We start from the raw sequence: 16,773 nt of genomic DNA, 5'->3' as shown, positions 1-16,773 counted from the left end.
CTTCTTACTTATCTTCCTCTGTAAGCCATCTTTTTTGTTTCAGCCAATCATGTTACAGACTTGATGTCAGGTAATTTAATTACTTGCTAGAAAATCTCCCAGCTGAATCCTTTTGAACTTTCACCTGTTCCAACTTTTTTGGGAAATGTAGCAGAAATCAAATTTGAAATGAGCTCATTTAGTGGATGAAGTTGTATAATTTCTCAGTTTAAACATGTTGTGCTATTTATGTTCTGTTGTATAAGAAATGTTGTCTCATGTGATTTCAGTCTTTTAGTTTTCATTTTGTTCCAATTTAAAGAAAGTCACAACTTTTATGGAGATTTGGTTCTAAATAGAAGAATGAAAGCAAGGCAGGAGGAAAAGGAGAGCAGTGAAAATGACGTACACGTCCCCTTTACCATGGTGAATTAAAGAGGGCAAAACAGGAAGGAAGTAATGGCAGAGTTACTGTACTGTAGTTGAAGTTATGATTAAAATTATAAAGTTATAAAGCTGTCACTGATTGGCCTGATAGGTCTGAGAGCTGAGTATGAAAGTGGGTTCAGAAGAGACAGACTTTCTTCTTTGTCTGAAGAAACAAAAGCTTAATAAGGAAAACTCTCTCTGCTGTGGTTTTCCACATGGAAAGCGTTTTACATGCTGTGAAGAGTCGCAGTAGTCCAGTGGGCTGAACAGCCATCACGTCTCAGATTCTGACACAGCAGGAAAGAATTTGCTGATATTTCTTAACTGATAAAAAGAACAACAAACTGAACCCTTAAGATTCAAATTCACTGAACACGTCAAACCTCTGGGACCAGACAGGAAAATCCCTGTTTGTGGATATGTAGGTCTTTAAAATTGTCTAGAAGACAACACCAGGAGAAGGTTGGGGAAATGTCACTATGGCTTCGGAGGCAAGTCACAGCAAACTACTGGATAAACCTGAAGGGACTCGACAAAAGTAATTCAACAATAACAAAGATGTTTGATGATTTGTGGGAGCGAGTGAAGGAAGAATAAACAGTTTTGGTTGGAGAGACATCAGGATCAGAACATCTTTATCGTCACTGTAACAAGTACAAAGGAATTAGGTGCAGTCGTCAAGTGAAAACGTTTAACTATGATTACAAAAGAATTATATTTAAAAAATGAGGAATAGCACAGTCGTCCTTTGCACTGTCCTCATCAGGCTGAACTGGAGGTGAGTGCGTGTCATTCAGTGCTCTGACAGCTACAGGCTGCTGCTCAGCCTGCACGGACATATTCCTGCTGGGAGCAGCTCACAGTTTAAAGGATGCAGTTTCCCAGAGACACCGTCGTGAATATCCTGTGTTGTTTGGCTTTGTAAGTAACATATAACATATTTATAATGACTATCTATATATATATATATATATGACTGTGTTTACATTTACATAATAATAATATTAATAATCATGATGATGAAAAACAAGCTGATGGTTTAAGACTTTAAGAGAAACTCAAACACTGATGACAGTCTGATTTCAGAGAGCTGGAACATGTTACACTTTTAGCTCATTAGTCCATCTGTTCTGCTGGATGTTCTGTGACCTCTGACCTCAGCGCATGATCTACTTTAAGGCCTCCTGTAGCTGTGTCACCACAAGGTGGCGGCAAAACCCTGAAGTTGTCAATAGAGCTCAATATGGAGTTTACAGTTTTTTCTGAATGCTTAAACCCTAACTGTGATTCCTGTAGCACAATCTCTAAAACTATTCAGACTTATAGCAAAACCACTCACTGAGTTTGCAAAACTAAAAGCACAAAAACTGCTTTGCACTCAGTTTGCAATTTTGTAACACACACTTTGCAAAACTCCTAGCAAAAGTATACACATGTATGGCTATCATTAACACTAACTTGCCAACTGTCTGGCACACTTTCACATGTGAAAACTGTTTTAGATAATTAGTTCACTTTGCAATCAGCCTAAGCACTATAATACAGGTAAGCTGTGTGTGCGGAGTACAATGGAGGGAGCAGAAAGAGTGAGAAGTAGAGGAGGCCGAGGAAGAGGACGTGGAGGTGAAGAAGTAGGATGAAGAGGACGACAAGGACAAGGAGGAGCAAGAGGAAGACGAGGAGGGGGGAGAGGAAGACGAGGAGGGGGGAGAGGAGGACGAGGAGGGGGGAGAGGACGTGGAGGTGACGAAGTAGGATGAAGAGGACGACAAGGACAAGGAGGAGCAAGAGGAAGACGAGGAGGGGGGAGAGGAAGACGAGGAGGGGGGAGAGGAAGATGAGGAGGGGGGAGAGGAGGACGAGGAAGAGGACGTGGAGGTGAAGAAGTAGGATGAAGAGGACGACAAGGACAAGGAGGAGCAAGAGGAAGACGAGGAGGGGGGAGAGGAAGACGAGGAGGGGGGAGAGGAAGATGAGGAGGGGGGAGAGGAGGACGAGGAGGGGGGAGAGGAAGGGTAGGAAGAGTAAGAAATAGAATTGCTGATGACATCAGAGCTACAATAGTGGACCATGTAATCAACCGTGGAATGACCCTGAGGGTAGCTGGCCAACGGGTCCAGCCTAACTCGAGCCGCTACACTGTAGCAAGCATCATGAGGACATCTTGAAATAAGAATCGGTGAGTACAGTCACTTCGCACAAAGATTTGTAGCACTGCCATATGCCAATGAGAAACACACCAATACCATTGATGTAAAAATACTGAAGTTGTTACTTTACAGAATTGCTAGATGACCAGATGCTGGGGCAGAGGAAGCATGTTCACTGCAGACCAAGTAACCCATAGAGTCATTATGGCGATTGCAAATAATCCTATACTTGGAAATGAACACTTGTGTTTGTTTTGATGTGTTTGAATAAACAGCAGTACTTGAAGTTTGGATCCCTCTATGCTTATGGATCTATGACAGAAGTATGAGCTCAAACTGACATAGCCTACCTTGTGCACAGAGAAAGCAAAAGCCAGATGTGTTTTATATTCATACCATCAGTGTGCAGTTGGCGCATTGTGTGCTTAGTAGATGATGGCTTGTGTGTACTGTTTGATACGGAAACACCATTTTTACGAAGGTGTGGAGAGTTAATCTAGCTGTGTTTGCTTTTGCAAGAGAACTACAATGTTTTGATGATTGGGTGACAGGTTTTCTTATTTGTGTGAAGAGTTTTGCAAAATTAGCCAATAGTTACAATAAATGTGCTTAAGCAATCAGAAAAAACTGTAACAGAGAAAATGTGGCCTATTCTATTCTATTCAGTTCTATTTACATAGCGCCAAATGACAACAACAGTTTCAGAACACATGAAAACCTGAAAGGTGTGTTTGTTAACTGTTGATTGTGGAAATTAAAAGCCTGTGTTTTAAAAGTTTGAATAGGTTCTGACGCGCAAATATCAGCTGGAAGTCTGTTCCAGAGGTTCAGTGCAGCAATGATCAGCTCTAGCCATCTTAACAGATTCCTGATATGCTGCACGACTTCATCATGTGTCTAAGGACACACTGGGCCTTTTTTCCGTGCCCTCTCTGCTCGACGACAGGCACGTCGTAGAGCTCGTGTATGGTCTCCTCATTCCACCTTATGGCTGAAGGCCATATTACCAGTAACACAATAAACTAACACTGGATAAGAGTTTGCTGGTGATGTATGAAATAAGTCTCTGTGGAAAAGTTTGTAATTAATTGATCCACATAGTTTAAGCAACGCAAAAGATCAGCATGTATTCTAACAGGAAGTGACACAGTGAGCCAACACGTCTCCTACATCAACAAAGAAGCTTGTTGGCCAGTCATACTTCTGTGTTTTTCTTTATTTCATGAAGTGACAAAGAGGCAAAATGGAAAGAGGAATAAGTCGACCACAAATCAGAAATCTTCATCTTATCTTCAACTTCATCTGTTAACAACTAAACGAGTCATAGCTAACACAACTGATGGTGGGATCGCATCTACAGTTTGTTTCCTCTAAACACACAGCTCTGTATCAGTCACTTCTGCTTTGTTGTTGTTTCCGTTGTTCAGCTGCTTTATTTTTGCTTGCAGTAACGTTGCTGCTGTTTGAGACAAATAACTCGGAGCAGGGCGGAGGCGTTAAGCTGCATGAAGGTTTATGTTAAGCTGCTGGTAGTCCAGCTGCCACCTCAGGCGTGTGTGTGTGTGTGTGTGTGTGTGTGTGTATGTGTGTGTGTGTGTGTGTGTGTGTGTGTGTGTGTGTGTGTGTGTGTGTGTGTGTGTGTGTGTGTGTGTGTTGATGATAGGCTGGTGACCTGTTGAAAATTTGTCCACTCAACTGTGGCCCAAGTTAAAAATGATGATTCTGATGCTTCGATTTCCTGCCATCACATGAAGATGATACGAATCAAATGTCGCCACTAGAGCTCAGTCTAAGTAAACACCTGTGTTGAGCTCTGACACAGGTTTGAAGCAGCTTCTCCTCTTACACCCATGGCTTCAAGACATGTTCAAATAAGGACATGAAGCCATGCAGAGGGTTTGGCCATCATCAGCCTGGCCTCTATAAAGATGTCTTCTCCTTGTAACTGAATCGGCTGCAGCAGCATCTCGTCCAGAGAAGGAAACAGAGCTTCCAGCATCAGGCAGTCGTTCTCCATCACAGCAGGTAACAAAGCTTTTATCGGGTGAAGATTATAGTTTAGATTATTAAGTCAGGCGGAGGAATCGTTTTCAGTATCTCACAGATGGTGAAAATAATGATGAGTTGGAAATTAAATGATCTGTCTTTAAATACAATAAAAGTAAAATCAGACAGTTTTGTTAAGCTTACATCTGGACTAAAAGAAAACTTCAGTGAGAATCTCCATTTAAAAAATGTTATTGTAAGACTAGACTTAATCCATCTCTGTGAGTCTTGTTTAGTCCTGATGTCCTGCAAAACATTTCTTTCTTTTTTTAAATACTTTATAGACTTTTTTAAATAAACTCTGCCTGACGGTGATAACTGCAGCACGATGACACAAAGAATTTCCCTTAAAGAACTGCTGCCACCGTAGGCACGAGTCTTTGCTTTGGTGTTTGGTCAATAACTGTCAACAAAATCAATTTTTCTTAATTAAGATTACATGGAAATTTTTACATTTCAACGTTAACCTTTAACGTGCTGACTAAGCCGCGTACAGTGACTTTGAAGACCCTTGCTCCTCTCTAACATTGACTTTATTCAGTTATAAGTTGGTACTTAGGGTTTGGGGTTATTTACTGTTTATTCTGTAAATAAATTGATAATCTGAGAGAATTAGAGACAGTTTTGTTGAACAGATTACATGTGAAGCTGTGATATATTCAGTCTTCTTATTGGTATTTGTGTCTCTGTTTGCTAAACCCACTCAGATGGCTCCTTCTTACTGGGTTTTTGTAGCGGTCGTTCTTTTGATGACTGTTACAAACGGTGCGACCGTTACAAATGATGAGACTACTATTGACCCAAACCAGCTCGCACCAATTGTACAAGACATTCTGAACAGGTGAGTGAACGTTCTGTGAAATACAGAAGAAAAACTGAACATGATGATGATGATGATGTTTACAGCAGCTGTTTTTAACAAACAAACTGTGAGCATACAGAGTAACATGTGGCTAATATGCTATTAAAACTGTATCACACTGGACTCTAACACAGATCAGCCTCTGTTTAACTCTGTCCAAACTCTCAGGGAAACAAACCAACACTGTTGTGGTTTCATGTAAATCTTTCCAAGTGAAATCAACATCAAAACTGTGTTTGTATCTTTTGGCAGGTACACACCTAGCTACATTGGTGCAAACAACAAAAGGTCAGTAACAAAGGTCACTTTAATCTGCAGCACAGTACTTACAGTGTGCTTTATAGTAACAGAAGCAAGCTGAGATCATCAGAGCTGCACGTAGAAGCAGAGACTGACAGAACAAATGCATCTTTACAAACTCACTGTCATTGACAATAATAGTCTCTGTTATGTTCTTTAGCTCTGACACGCTGGGTGTTGGTGAGACGAACATGAAACTGTCGTTAACCACAACCTGCCAATGTAACATGCAGACTTTATAGATCAATAAAACAAGTGTTGATTATTGAAGCAGGAGCATAAACACACAAACACAGCCAAAAGCAGTTTGTGTGTAATGGTGAGGTGCAGGTGGTAGAACACTTTATCCCAAACGTCGATTCTGTTCATCTGGTAGAAACGTTTCATCATCATCCAGCTGACTTCTTCAGTGTCAGCTGACTGCAGGTTTCCAACCTTATAAACATCCAGATGAACAGAATCAACTTTTTGTGGATTTCCTTACCTGATGCTTGAGCTGCATGAAGATGTGTTGCTGTTACACTTTCAAAACAACCAAAAGATTTTAATCAATTTTCCAAAAGTCAGAAAAAGACTGATTTCCTGAGCAAAAGGAGACTAAACTCACTTTGGCTGGTTTAACACTCTGGATACTTTTGTCTTCACGTTATAAAGAAAATGTTTTACAGGTGAATATTCTCTGTTTGCTTTGACAGAAAGTTTCCCATGTTCAGTGTGGCCGTGAGCGTCCCGTACAATGAACAAACAAACACGTTTGATATGAATGGAGTCACTGATGGTGGTGAAGTTGTGAGGGAGACGATTCTAGACTGTGATGTATACCAAGGTGACAGAGTGATGGCAGCCACAGTGCTGAGATGGCCCAGTGTTCGCGATCAGTGTCCTGATGCTCGTGTACAGTGGACCGATGTTTTGCAGAAATGTCGTAAAAAGCAGATGACATGGGCTGAAGTTGAAAGGTTGTGTGGTGCTGATACAATCAAGTATGGCAGAGCTGATCATGCAGAGTTTCGAACCCTGGAGAATTTTCAACCTTTACTCGCAACACAATCCACAGATGATCTGATGGTTTTCTACGTCCGTGACTCCCCATGTGATCAGAGATGTACCAACAAGAAACTCAAGGACGATCAGCATATTCTCGCTAGGATACAAGAAATAACAAGCTGGAGGAAATATGTTGTTGTGTTTTCAGATGTATTTAGACCTCGTGATAGTGGGCACCTACTTATGAATAACCTGGGTGAATCACTTAAGTGGCTTGGGAAGGCAATCGCACAGCCAGGGTCAAATGGTCTTCAGAACATATTCCGATGCCTCAGGCAGCAAGAAATGAATGGAAATGAAATGAAGTGCTTTAGCTGCAATAACAATGGTGATGTTGCATTTGAATGTATTTTAGATTTGCTTTTTTAGGTTGGTAACCTATCTGATGTTGGGAGAAGTCAGGGGGGAGAAAGAGTAAGGACAAGAAGAAGCAGAAGGGTAACATCCAGAGAGGAGTGATGAGAGAAAATCATCAGAATTAACCAGAAGAGGGAAAAAGAAAAACAGAAAATGTAACCCGTGCTTTGCATCGTTTTCCTGCATCCATGTCTAACTTTTAAATGTGTGTGTTGGTCACAGCAAGATTAACATGTGCTCCTGAAATCACAGCTGCATCGTGCACTCTGGTCATTCTGGTCCACAATACTGTCGGCGCCTCTGATTGTGTGAACTGAAACACAAACAGTGTGTGGAGCGAGTGTAATCCATTTATAGCCTCTGATACTGTCTCTGATTAAAGCTTAATAAGCTAAGAATAAACAGAATCACACAGAATCACAACAGAATCACATGAACACTGAAACATTACAACACAAAGCAAAGCAAGCTGAGCAAAGCCCGGGTCTAGAGCCCCGATGTCACCTCTGACCCTCCATACCTCCTGCAGCTGCTGATGGGTAACTTCCCCTCGTCATCCAGACAAAAACAACAGATGCAGGTCAGGGGTCGGGCCGGGCGCCATCTTCAGGTGGGCCAGCTTTGCTTTGTCACAGTCGACCATAACATGAAGTTACACATCAGTCCTAATTATTAAATCTCACTACAAGCAGTGCAAATCAAAAGGTGGCATAAACTTATCATATACATGTGAATAATACTTGACCAAAGTTTATGGGTCATGACACAAACCATTTGCTGTTCCCAGGACTGCGCTCTTCTGGACAGAGATCTCCGATGTTGTTCCCGGGATCTGCTGGAGCCACTCGCCTAGCTTGGGAGTCACCGCACCTAGTGCTCCGATTACCACGGGGACCACCGTTACCTTCACCCTCCACATCCTCTCGAGCTCTTCTCTGAGCCCTTGGTATTTCTCCAGCTTCTCGTGTTCCTTCTTCCTGATATTGCTGTCATTCGGAACCGCTACATCGATCACTACGGCCGTCTGCTTCTGTTTGTCTACCACCACTATGTCCGGTTGGTTAGCCACCACCATTTTGTCCGTCTGTATCTGGAAGTCCCACAGGATCTTAGCTCGGTCATTCTCCACCACCCTTGGGGGCGTCTCCCATTTTGACCTCGGGACTTCCAGGTTATACTCGGCACAGATGTTCCTGTACACTATGCCGGCCACTTGGTTATGGCGTTCCATGTATGCCTGAGGTATTCACTGAGCACACGGTCGGTTGTGGCCATCTTACTGATGCATTCGTGGATGTTTGTTGTCTCATCCTGGACTGTGGTGCTGACACTCACCAGTCCCTGGCCCCCTTCCTTCCGCTTAGCGTACAGCCTCAGGGTGCTGGACTTGGGGTGCAACCCTCCATGCATGGTAAGGAGCTTTCTTGTCTTGATGTCAGTGGCTTCTATCTCCTCCTTTGGCCAGCCTATTACCCCAGCAGGGTACCTGATCACGGGTAGGGCGTAGGTGTTGATAGCCCGGATCTTGGGTTGAACGTCTGGTGTCCTGGTGCAGCCACAACAACCTGGTGCTGAATGCCCAGAAGACAGTGGAGATTATTGTGGACTTCAGGAAGCACACAGCCCCACTCCCCCCCATCATCCTGTCTGACACCCCCATCACCTCTGTGGACTCGTTCCGCTTCCTGGGTACCACCATCACCCAGGACCTGAAGTGGGAGCCCACCATCACCTCCGTCATCAAGAAAGCCCAGCAGAGGATGTACTTCCTGAGGCAGCTGAAGAAATTCAACCTGCCAACACGGACGATGATGCAGTTCTACACTGCAATCATCGAGTCCATCCTCACCTCCTCCATCACCGTGTGGTACGCTGGAGCCACTATCAGGGACAAACAGAGACTGCAGCGTGTTGTGCGCTCTGCTGAGAAGGTGATTGGCTGCAGACTCCCATCTCTGCAGGACCTGTACACCTCCAGGACACTGGGGCGTGGAGCTCGGATCTCAGCTGACCCTTCTCACCCTGGACACAGTCTGTTTGACCTGCTCCCCTCAGGCAGGAGGCTCCGGTCCATTCGCACCAGAACCTCTCGCCATAAGAACAGTTTCTTCCCCTCTGCTTTTGGACTCATGAACAATAAACGTACGACTGTTCCCACCACTAACACATGACCCTACGCTGTGTTCACTGCATCATTCCATGTTTGGCACTGATCACCACCTGCACTCATGTATATATCTTTCTACGTAGCACTTTTAATTCTTATTCCTACTTTTATTTTTTCATGTCTATTTAAGCGTAATTTATGACAGTATGTTTGCACTGAAGCACCGCAGAAATTTCCTAATGTTGTAAACCTGCTCAACATTTGGCAATAAAACCCTTTCTGATTCTGATTGTTCTTACCATTCAGCTGACTCCTCAGGACTTGCCTGACCCTCTGCAGGTATGTATGTATATATATATATATATATATATATATATATATATATATATATATATATATATATATATATATTAGGGGTTCGGTTCGGTTCGATACTTTGGTGTCACGGTTCGATATTTTTTCGATACAAAAAAATGTTCATGCCTTTTTAATTTGTCATTTATTAAAATTATAAATATATATTTTAACTCAAAAGTACAGTTTTTAAATTTAACCCTAACCCTTGTGCGCGTTTTTTATTTTGACAGCGAATGCGCACCTGTGGACCACTTATGTGCAGCCCTGGTTATTTAGCTCGTCATATTGCAGCCACAGAAATTCTTTTGTCCATGAAACCATAAAGCTGCACTTTCTTTTTGCCTTATAGTCTGATTTGTCATAACTTCTCCGTTTTGTGGTAAGCTTTTCTTTGGCTGTCACTTCTTCACCCTGACCTGTCTTATTTGGCTCAGCAGAACTGAAATGCTTTTACACACTCACTCACATAAGCTCAGCGATTCTCTGCGCGATCAACCTCTCACATGTTTAAGCTGCGGGAGATTTCACTTGTCATGTTTGCATAGTAAGCTAACGATTAATAAGACGATGTCAGAGGAATTGGTGCGCAAATTATCATCACTCACAGATCAGTGCTGTCGCTCTCTATACACAGTTCGCACGATTGCAAAGTGAAAGCAAAAAAACAAGCGCAAATTCAAACGCGATTTCAATATGTCACATATTGACAGTGGCTCACCGATGCCAATGACATAATTACCCAGCTACATTTCTGAAAGAATGCAAAAGCATTGACATATATTTTTCCTACAATAGCCCGACGGGCAGGGCAGAGAGATTTTTGTAGCCCGACTGGAAAGATCGCTAGCTCCGGGACGTCGGGCTAGCGATTTTGCAAGCCCTGTATCTGATTGAGGAATCACTCATCTTTGGAAAAGAGAGTTTATTACAGAGAAATGTCTCTTTCCAAAATAAAAGCTATACTATACGCTTCTTCTGGGCTATATTCTCAGCAGCATATTAAACAGCTGTCTAAATGACTCGGCTAAAGTTAGTAGCATGCTTGTTGTTTTTGTCTTTGCACTAGGATGATGTCGGCGTAAATGTGCAGTCATATTCGTTGTGTTCCCACTAGTGCTTTCAGGTTAATCTCGTTGAAATGACCTTAACGCCACAACACGGCAAATCTCCGTTAACGAGCTACCGCCGATCGCCCCGTGCATGGGGCTAGACGGCCAACACGTTAACGAGCTAACTGCGCTAACACACTAGTTCACACCCATGTAATTGAGCATTGCGTGGCACATCCAACATACTGTTTTACTTTAGTCCATGACTCGCTTACCTTCAGGGTCATACGTCACATGAAAACCAAAATAATTCCAAACGCCAGATCTGAATGAGGGTGTGGGAGGTCCATGTTAAAAGGAGAGCTTAACTTCTGTCTCGCTAGCTTGCCCTGTGCTCTTCCTCCTGACTATGCTGTCTGTGTTGAGCGCTCAGTGGATCTGCGCTCGACAGTGCAGCCTAGGCGGAGTAGTCGAACGCAGATTCACTGAGCGCTCAACACAGACAGCATCGTCAGAAGGAAAGTTGATAAAATAAATTACAAATGTTGTATTGTTCGATACATATGCGTACCGAACCGAAAGCACTGTATCGAATGGTTCAATATCGATACGAATATCGTTGCACCCCTAATATATATATATATATATATATATATATATATATATACACACACATATTTCACTGACTTTCAGCTTGTTGTGTTTGTGGATATATGACTGACGTTAATTATTAAACATTCGCACATAAATAAGTGACGTCATATTCAGTACTTTTGACAGTTCACTCTTCGGCCGCTCCATCTTATTAGGAAAATTCCACATACATAAATGTAAATTTCAAAACTCAACCCCATCATTTAATTTGTTTACAATAAAAAAGGTTTATCATTGATTGAAATTCATTCAGAAATGTTTAACGAATGAGCTGTGACAACTTTCAAGTACAAAGTTGTTATGAAGTCTGTCACATTATCCTGGCTTACCTTGGTGTGGTTTGCAAAGTGCTTCAGAAAGATGAGGAAATCTGTTTCTTGCACCCATCCTGATTTATTTCCACTACCAGTACTTCCTACTGGTCCATCTCTGACACAGAGGTCTGCATAATGTATGTGTGGGAACACAAACAGTGGAGGAATTGTGTTGCCAATGGCATTAACCGCATATACAAATGTGACCAGTGAACCTCTCTCTGCTGATGTCGTTGCCCCAACTTGTTTAATATAAGTTAGAGTAATAGTGTGGTAACATCTGCATTATTGTTACAACTGACCCAGACTGTTGCTGTTGTGTAAACTCATCGTTCACTCAGATCCATGAAGACGCTTCCAGCAGTGACAAACAAATAAACACAAACATGCAAACAGCTGTGTAAACATCTTAGACACTTTTTAATATTCCTGACAACTTTCCCGTCTCAGTCTCCAAACATGGCTGCTGCCGCCCGTCTGCTGACTGAAGATCAGCTTCTGTCTTCGGTCTGGATGTGTTCACCGATCTGGTCAGCACGCCGTGTGGACACAACTTCTGCAAAGCCTGCATGTGTAAATACGCAGATCCTGACGTCCCGTTCCAGTGTCCCGTCTGCATGAAGATGCTCTACCCAAAGCCCGAGCTGCAGGTCAACACTCTGATCTCTGAGATGGTCGAGGCCTTCAGACGCTCAGAGCAACGGCCAGGTAGACGGGTGGAGGTTCACCATGGGGAAGGCTTCAAACTGATGGCGATTGTGTGCATGGTCTGTCACGATCTGAGGGGACAGACCGTGCGGTGCTGTGTGTGGTGGACCCAGGTGCGAACATAAGACAGTAGACCGGAATAAACTTAAACTGAAAGCGAGCCTTTATTGTGGCTGATGACAGGTCTCAAAACAAAGCAGAAACACCGTGACTAAACTGAACCTAAACTAAACTGGGAAACAGATACTGATAAACTAAGGAGACTCAGAAAACCATGACGATGATTGTACAGACTGGCCGTGAGGACATGGAGGTGGGAACACATGAGGGGGAACAGCTGATACACATGAACCTAATGACAGGACTGGGAAAGTGAAACTACATATACTGACAATAGACACAGACTTTCAAAGTAAAACAGGAAACATGGAGACTAGACATGACATGAACTAAACATAACCACACAGACATGACGCATGACAGGTAGATGCACGAACCAGGGAGACTGCGCACAGGAGGAGATGACATAAACACTAAGAAACAAAGGACTCAACAGCGATATCAAAATAAACTAGATGAACTAAACTAGGGCACAATTGAATACCAAAGAGACAAAACTCCCACACTGGGTCACTCGACCCAGGACCATGACATGGTCTGCCTTTCATTACTTTGGGACTGCATGAAATTCAATCATCCTCTGGAGGAAATGAGTAAAGGAGAGAAACTGGTGAAGATGGAGGCTGAAATCCAGCAGACGATCGAGGAGATGCGACTGAAGACTGAGGACTTCAAACGCTCAGTGGAGCTCGGTAAAGAGGACGCAGACAGAGATGTGGCAGATGGTGTTCAGGTCTTTGCTGCTCTGAAAGAGTATGTCGAGAAAGGTGAGGCCAAGCTCACGGAGGCCATCAGAGAGAAGCAGAGACAAACAGAGCTGCAGGCTGCAGGCTTCATCAGAAAGATGGAGCAGGACATCCGTGAGCTGAAGAAGAGGAAGACGGAGGTGGAGCTGCTCTCTGTGCTTCAGCTGGAGGAGCCACTCTCTGAGGAGATGAAGGAGAAAGTACCCAAGATGCTCACCAGGTTCGAGCTGAGGCGGGTCCAGAGCTACGCAGTGGACGTGACGTTTGATCCAGACACAGCAAATCCTTACCTCGTCCTGTCTGACGATGGGAAACAAGTTCACGATAGTGACGTGAGGCAGAAGCTTCCAGACAACCCAGAGAGATTTTCTTACTGCATCAATGTTTTAGGAGAGCAGAGTTTTTCTTCTGGCAGATTTTACTTTGAGGTTCAGGTTAAAGGAAAGACCGAGTGGACTGTGGGAGTGGCCACAGAGTCGACCAACAGGAAGGCTCAAATCACACTGAGTCCTGGGGACGGTTTCTGGACTGTGAGGCTGAGAGATGGATACGAGTACAACCACAGGTTGATTTTTGGTAACACCAGCAGTAACCAAAAGTTACCGTTGGTGTTAAATCTGGTGCTAACAGATAACTAACAGTTTATGGGTTTGAAGCTTGCAGCATAACTGCACAGGATGGCGTTATGTACAGTTGAGATCTTTAACTCATCTGGATCATAAAGAAATCATTTCCTTTTTATTTATTTATTTATTTATTAATCCTAACTCTGAAAGCATGTAGTTTTGTGTATATGGATACAATTATACTTATCAGAACTATTTGAAGTCAAACTGAACTACCTATAATTTCCTAGTTGTGCCACTAGAGGGCGTCATTGTTGAAGCTTAAACTAAAGTTCTAGTTCAGCCTGGAAAAAACTCAGCAGATAATCCAGTAAACATCATGTATTTGAATCTTTGTCTGCTACAACAGATAAACAAACATTATGACGATGAACTGTTTTACAGCTGGATTTTATTTTTCTTTGTACAAACCGCTCAGCCGGAGCTGTTTAAAGCTAAGAAGTAGTCCCACCCACAAAGCAGGGTAAAGTATTTTTGGATGTTTTGTGATGTAAATAATTTAATCATGTGTTTTCTTAGGCAGACTGTTATCATGTAACTTGGCCAATCAGCAGTGGACTTCCAGAGACACTTGCTGTTGACCTTGATCATGTGACCTTAATCCGCATGCACAGAATTCATCCTGCTCAGCCGGAAGTCAGGAAAGTCGGACATCTTGTTAGCAGAAAAGCGTCAGCTAGCCGCTAAGCTAATGGCTACAGTAGAGAGAGTACTGTGCTGGCAGCATTAGTGTGTGAAGTGTAGGGATGGGTATTGATAAGATTTTCACGATTCCGATTCCATTTTCGATTCTATTTAATGATTCGATTCTTTATCGATTCTTTTTAAAAAAGGAGAACACTAAGGTCGATTAGCTTAGAACTTTGTTTTATATCTTCTCTTTGAACAAGATAGAAATTTAGGAGTAACATGGCCTTACAAACCCAGCAGTGAGATCTTAAGAGATCCAGCCTGCGGCTCTTCAATGGGGTGTCACAGGGACCCCAGGAAAAAAAATTGTAAATGTAAAATAATAAAATAAATATTCTTCTGTAGCAATAACAAAGTATAACATAAATTATTCTGTAGCAATTACACAAGAATATACAGTAATGTCCCTGCCTACAATTAAACACATTCACTTACATCTGCTGTGGCCAATGGGTGCAAGCCTTTGACCACAAACTGAGTCACTGCTCGGTGACATTCGTCTATCCTGCCTGAAAGGAGACGCTACCGGTAGACTGCAGCGAGAACTGCCAGCATCTGAGCCAGACTCTGTCTCATCATGGTCACTAAATGCACAGTAATGGCAGGTTTGTAATAAGGCAGATCGCGCTAACATAATATGCACTGTTAGTTGATTATTTACCTGCCGCATTAACGGGAGAGGACGTGCAAACGTTACCGCTGCTGCTGGGTTGAGATTCACGAGTCCGGAGCGGAATTAAAAACACGACATTCATTTAAGGTCATCGTGTGTTTTGTGAGCAAATGCTTTTGCATATTCGTAGTGTTTCCTTAAATGAAATATCTACTTTGCCAGTATTGCAAGTTGTCCTGTTGTCATCCGTTCTCGTAAAGTATAACCAAACTTTTGAGCGTTTGAGCCGCCGTGTTTCCTGTCAGGTAAATGACGCTCTGCAACGTGGTGACGTTGGAATTAGGGGTGGGTTTTTATAATCGATTCATCGATTAAAATCGATTCTGGCTTGGATAACGTAAAATCGATTCATTAAAATCCTGAATCGATTTTTTTAATATAAATTTATTTTGCCCGAAATGCCAGAATCTCTGGTGACATCTCACAAAATTTCAAGAACCACCAAACAGTTAAGACAGTAAATGAGAGCAGGAACACGGCTTCTGCACATAGACTTAAACACACAGCGCGACCCGCGGATCAGAATCAGTTAGATGTCGCCTTTCTCACGGTCGGGGCTGAAAGCCGACAGCTCGCTGATTCTGATCTGTCGGCGGGTCCGCGCTTTGTGTTCACGCCCTTTATGAGCCGATTCTAAAGCTGTTAGTTTGATCTCTCTCCAAACAATATTGACCGAACCAGCAGCAAAAGAAGATCCAAACGCTTCACATAAACATCGTCATGAATTCACTCTGACTTTTACTGTTTTGCTTCCATCGCGATGCGCAGCTCTCTCTCTCTCTCTCTCCCCCCCCCCCCCCCCCTCTCTCTCTCTCTCTCTCTGTACTTCAAGAACAGTTTCGCTTTCTTCATTATTCGCTTGCTTGTTACGCACCAGTCTACTGTTGCTTACAGGCTGTCGGCCGCTGTTTTTTTCCCTTTTATATTCTTCCGAAAAGAAAACCTCATTTCTGCTGTTCAATACTGAACAAATTTAAACTTTTTAAAATTATTCAAAATGCAAAACGCTTAACCGTGTCTCTAATAAAACCGCTGTAACTTCAGAGGTGATGTTCATATGTTGATTAATGGTTTTCTTTCGTTTTTGATGTACTGCAGAATATTTTTATAAAATCCCAGGCCAGGAAAACCACCTTCATGTTTTTCTGTTTTATCTTCAGCTACTTTGACACAAAGGCATCTGCTGTGACGCTCACACCTGTGATAAAGTCTTGCGTGTGTCAGCTTCCTTTTTATTGATACAAAAATATGTAAATGTGCTGATCTGAATTATAATATTTCTGACTGTCAAAATTTCCCAGATTTAAATCAAATCGAATCGAATCGAATCGAATTAAATCGAATCGTGGATCGAATCGATTCGGGACCTTGTGAATCGGAATTGAATCGATTCTAGAAATCAGTGACGATACCCAGCCCTAGTTGGAATCGTTTGCAAAAATGGCAAACGATTCCAAGGAATTGAAACCGTGGGAACCGGTTCTCAACAAGAACCGGGTTTCGATACCCATCCCTAATGGTGACCCTCTTGGCGTGGCTGGTGTTGTCGAAGAGGCTGA

General features: G+C 42.8%; 1 protein-coding gene and 1 pseudogene across 1 annotated transcript; both read left to right on the top strand.

Annotated features, from left to right (window-relative positions):
- Positions 1-4,459: 4,459 nt before the first annotated feature.
- Positions 4,460-7,182, top strand: LOC146573357 (uncharacterized). The gene is made up of 4 exons (XM_085278529.1): positions 4,460-4,583; positions 5,312-5,445; positions 5,719-5,754; positions 6,462-7,182. The coding sequence occupies exons 2-4, from the start codon at positions 5,312-5,314 to the stop codon at positions 7,180-7,182; spliced, it is 891 nt and encodes a 296-aa protein (XP_085134655.1). The 5' UTR covers positions 4,460-4,583.
- Positions 7,183-12,110: 4,928 nt separating this feature from the next.
- Positions 12,111-13,863, top strand: LOC146573356 (zinc-binding protein A33-like; annotated as a pseudogene).
- The last annotated feature ends 2,910 nt before the right edge of the window (positions 13,864-16,773 follow it).

Source organism: Mchenga conophoros, linkage group LG6, assembly GCF_057382185.1.
Source record: "Mchenga conophoros isolate Kocher_MC1m ecotype Shallow Benthic linkage group LG6, M_conophoros_male_GT1.1, whole genome shotgun sequence".
In the NCBI taxonomy this organism is placed as follows: domain Eukaryota; kingdom Metazoa; phylum Chordata; class Actinopteri; order Cichliformes; family Cichlidae; genus Mchenga; species Mchenga conophoros.
Note: the sequence above shows the minus strand (reverse complement) of the source record. Positions and strands in the feature narration are given on the sequence as shown.

Excerpts from the sequence above, each read along its gene's own strand:
- LOC146573357 (XM_085278529.1), top strand. The coding sequence starts at position 5,312 with ATGGCTCCTTCTTACTGGGTTTTTGTAGCGGTCGTTCTTTTGATGACT. Across the intron at positions 5,446-5,718 it reads GTACAAGACATTCTGAACAG|GTACACACCTAGCTACATTG; the intron begins GTGAGTGAACGT and ends ATCTTTTGGCAG. Across the intron at positions 5,755-6,461 it reads ATTGGTGCAAACAACAAAAG|AAAGTTTCCCATGTTCAGTG; the intron begins GTCAGTAACAAA and ends TTGCTTTGACAG.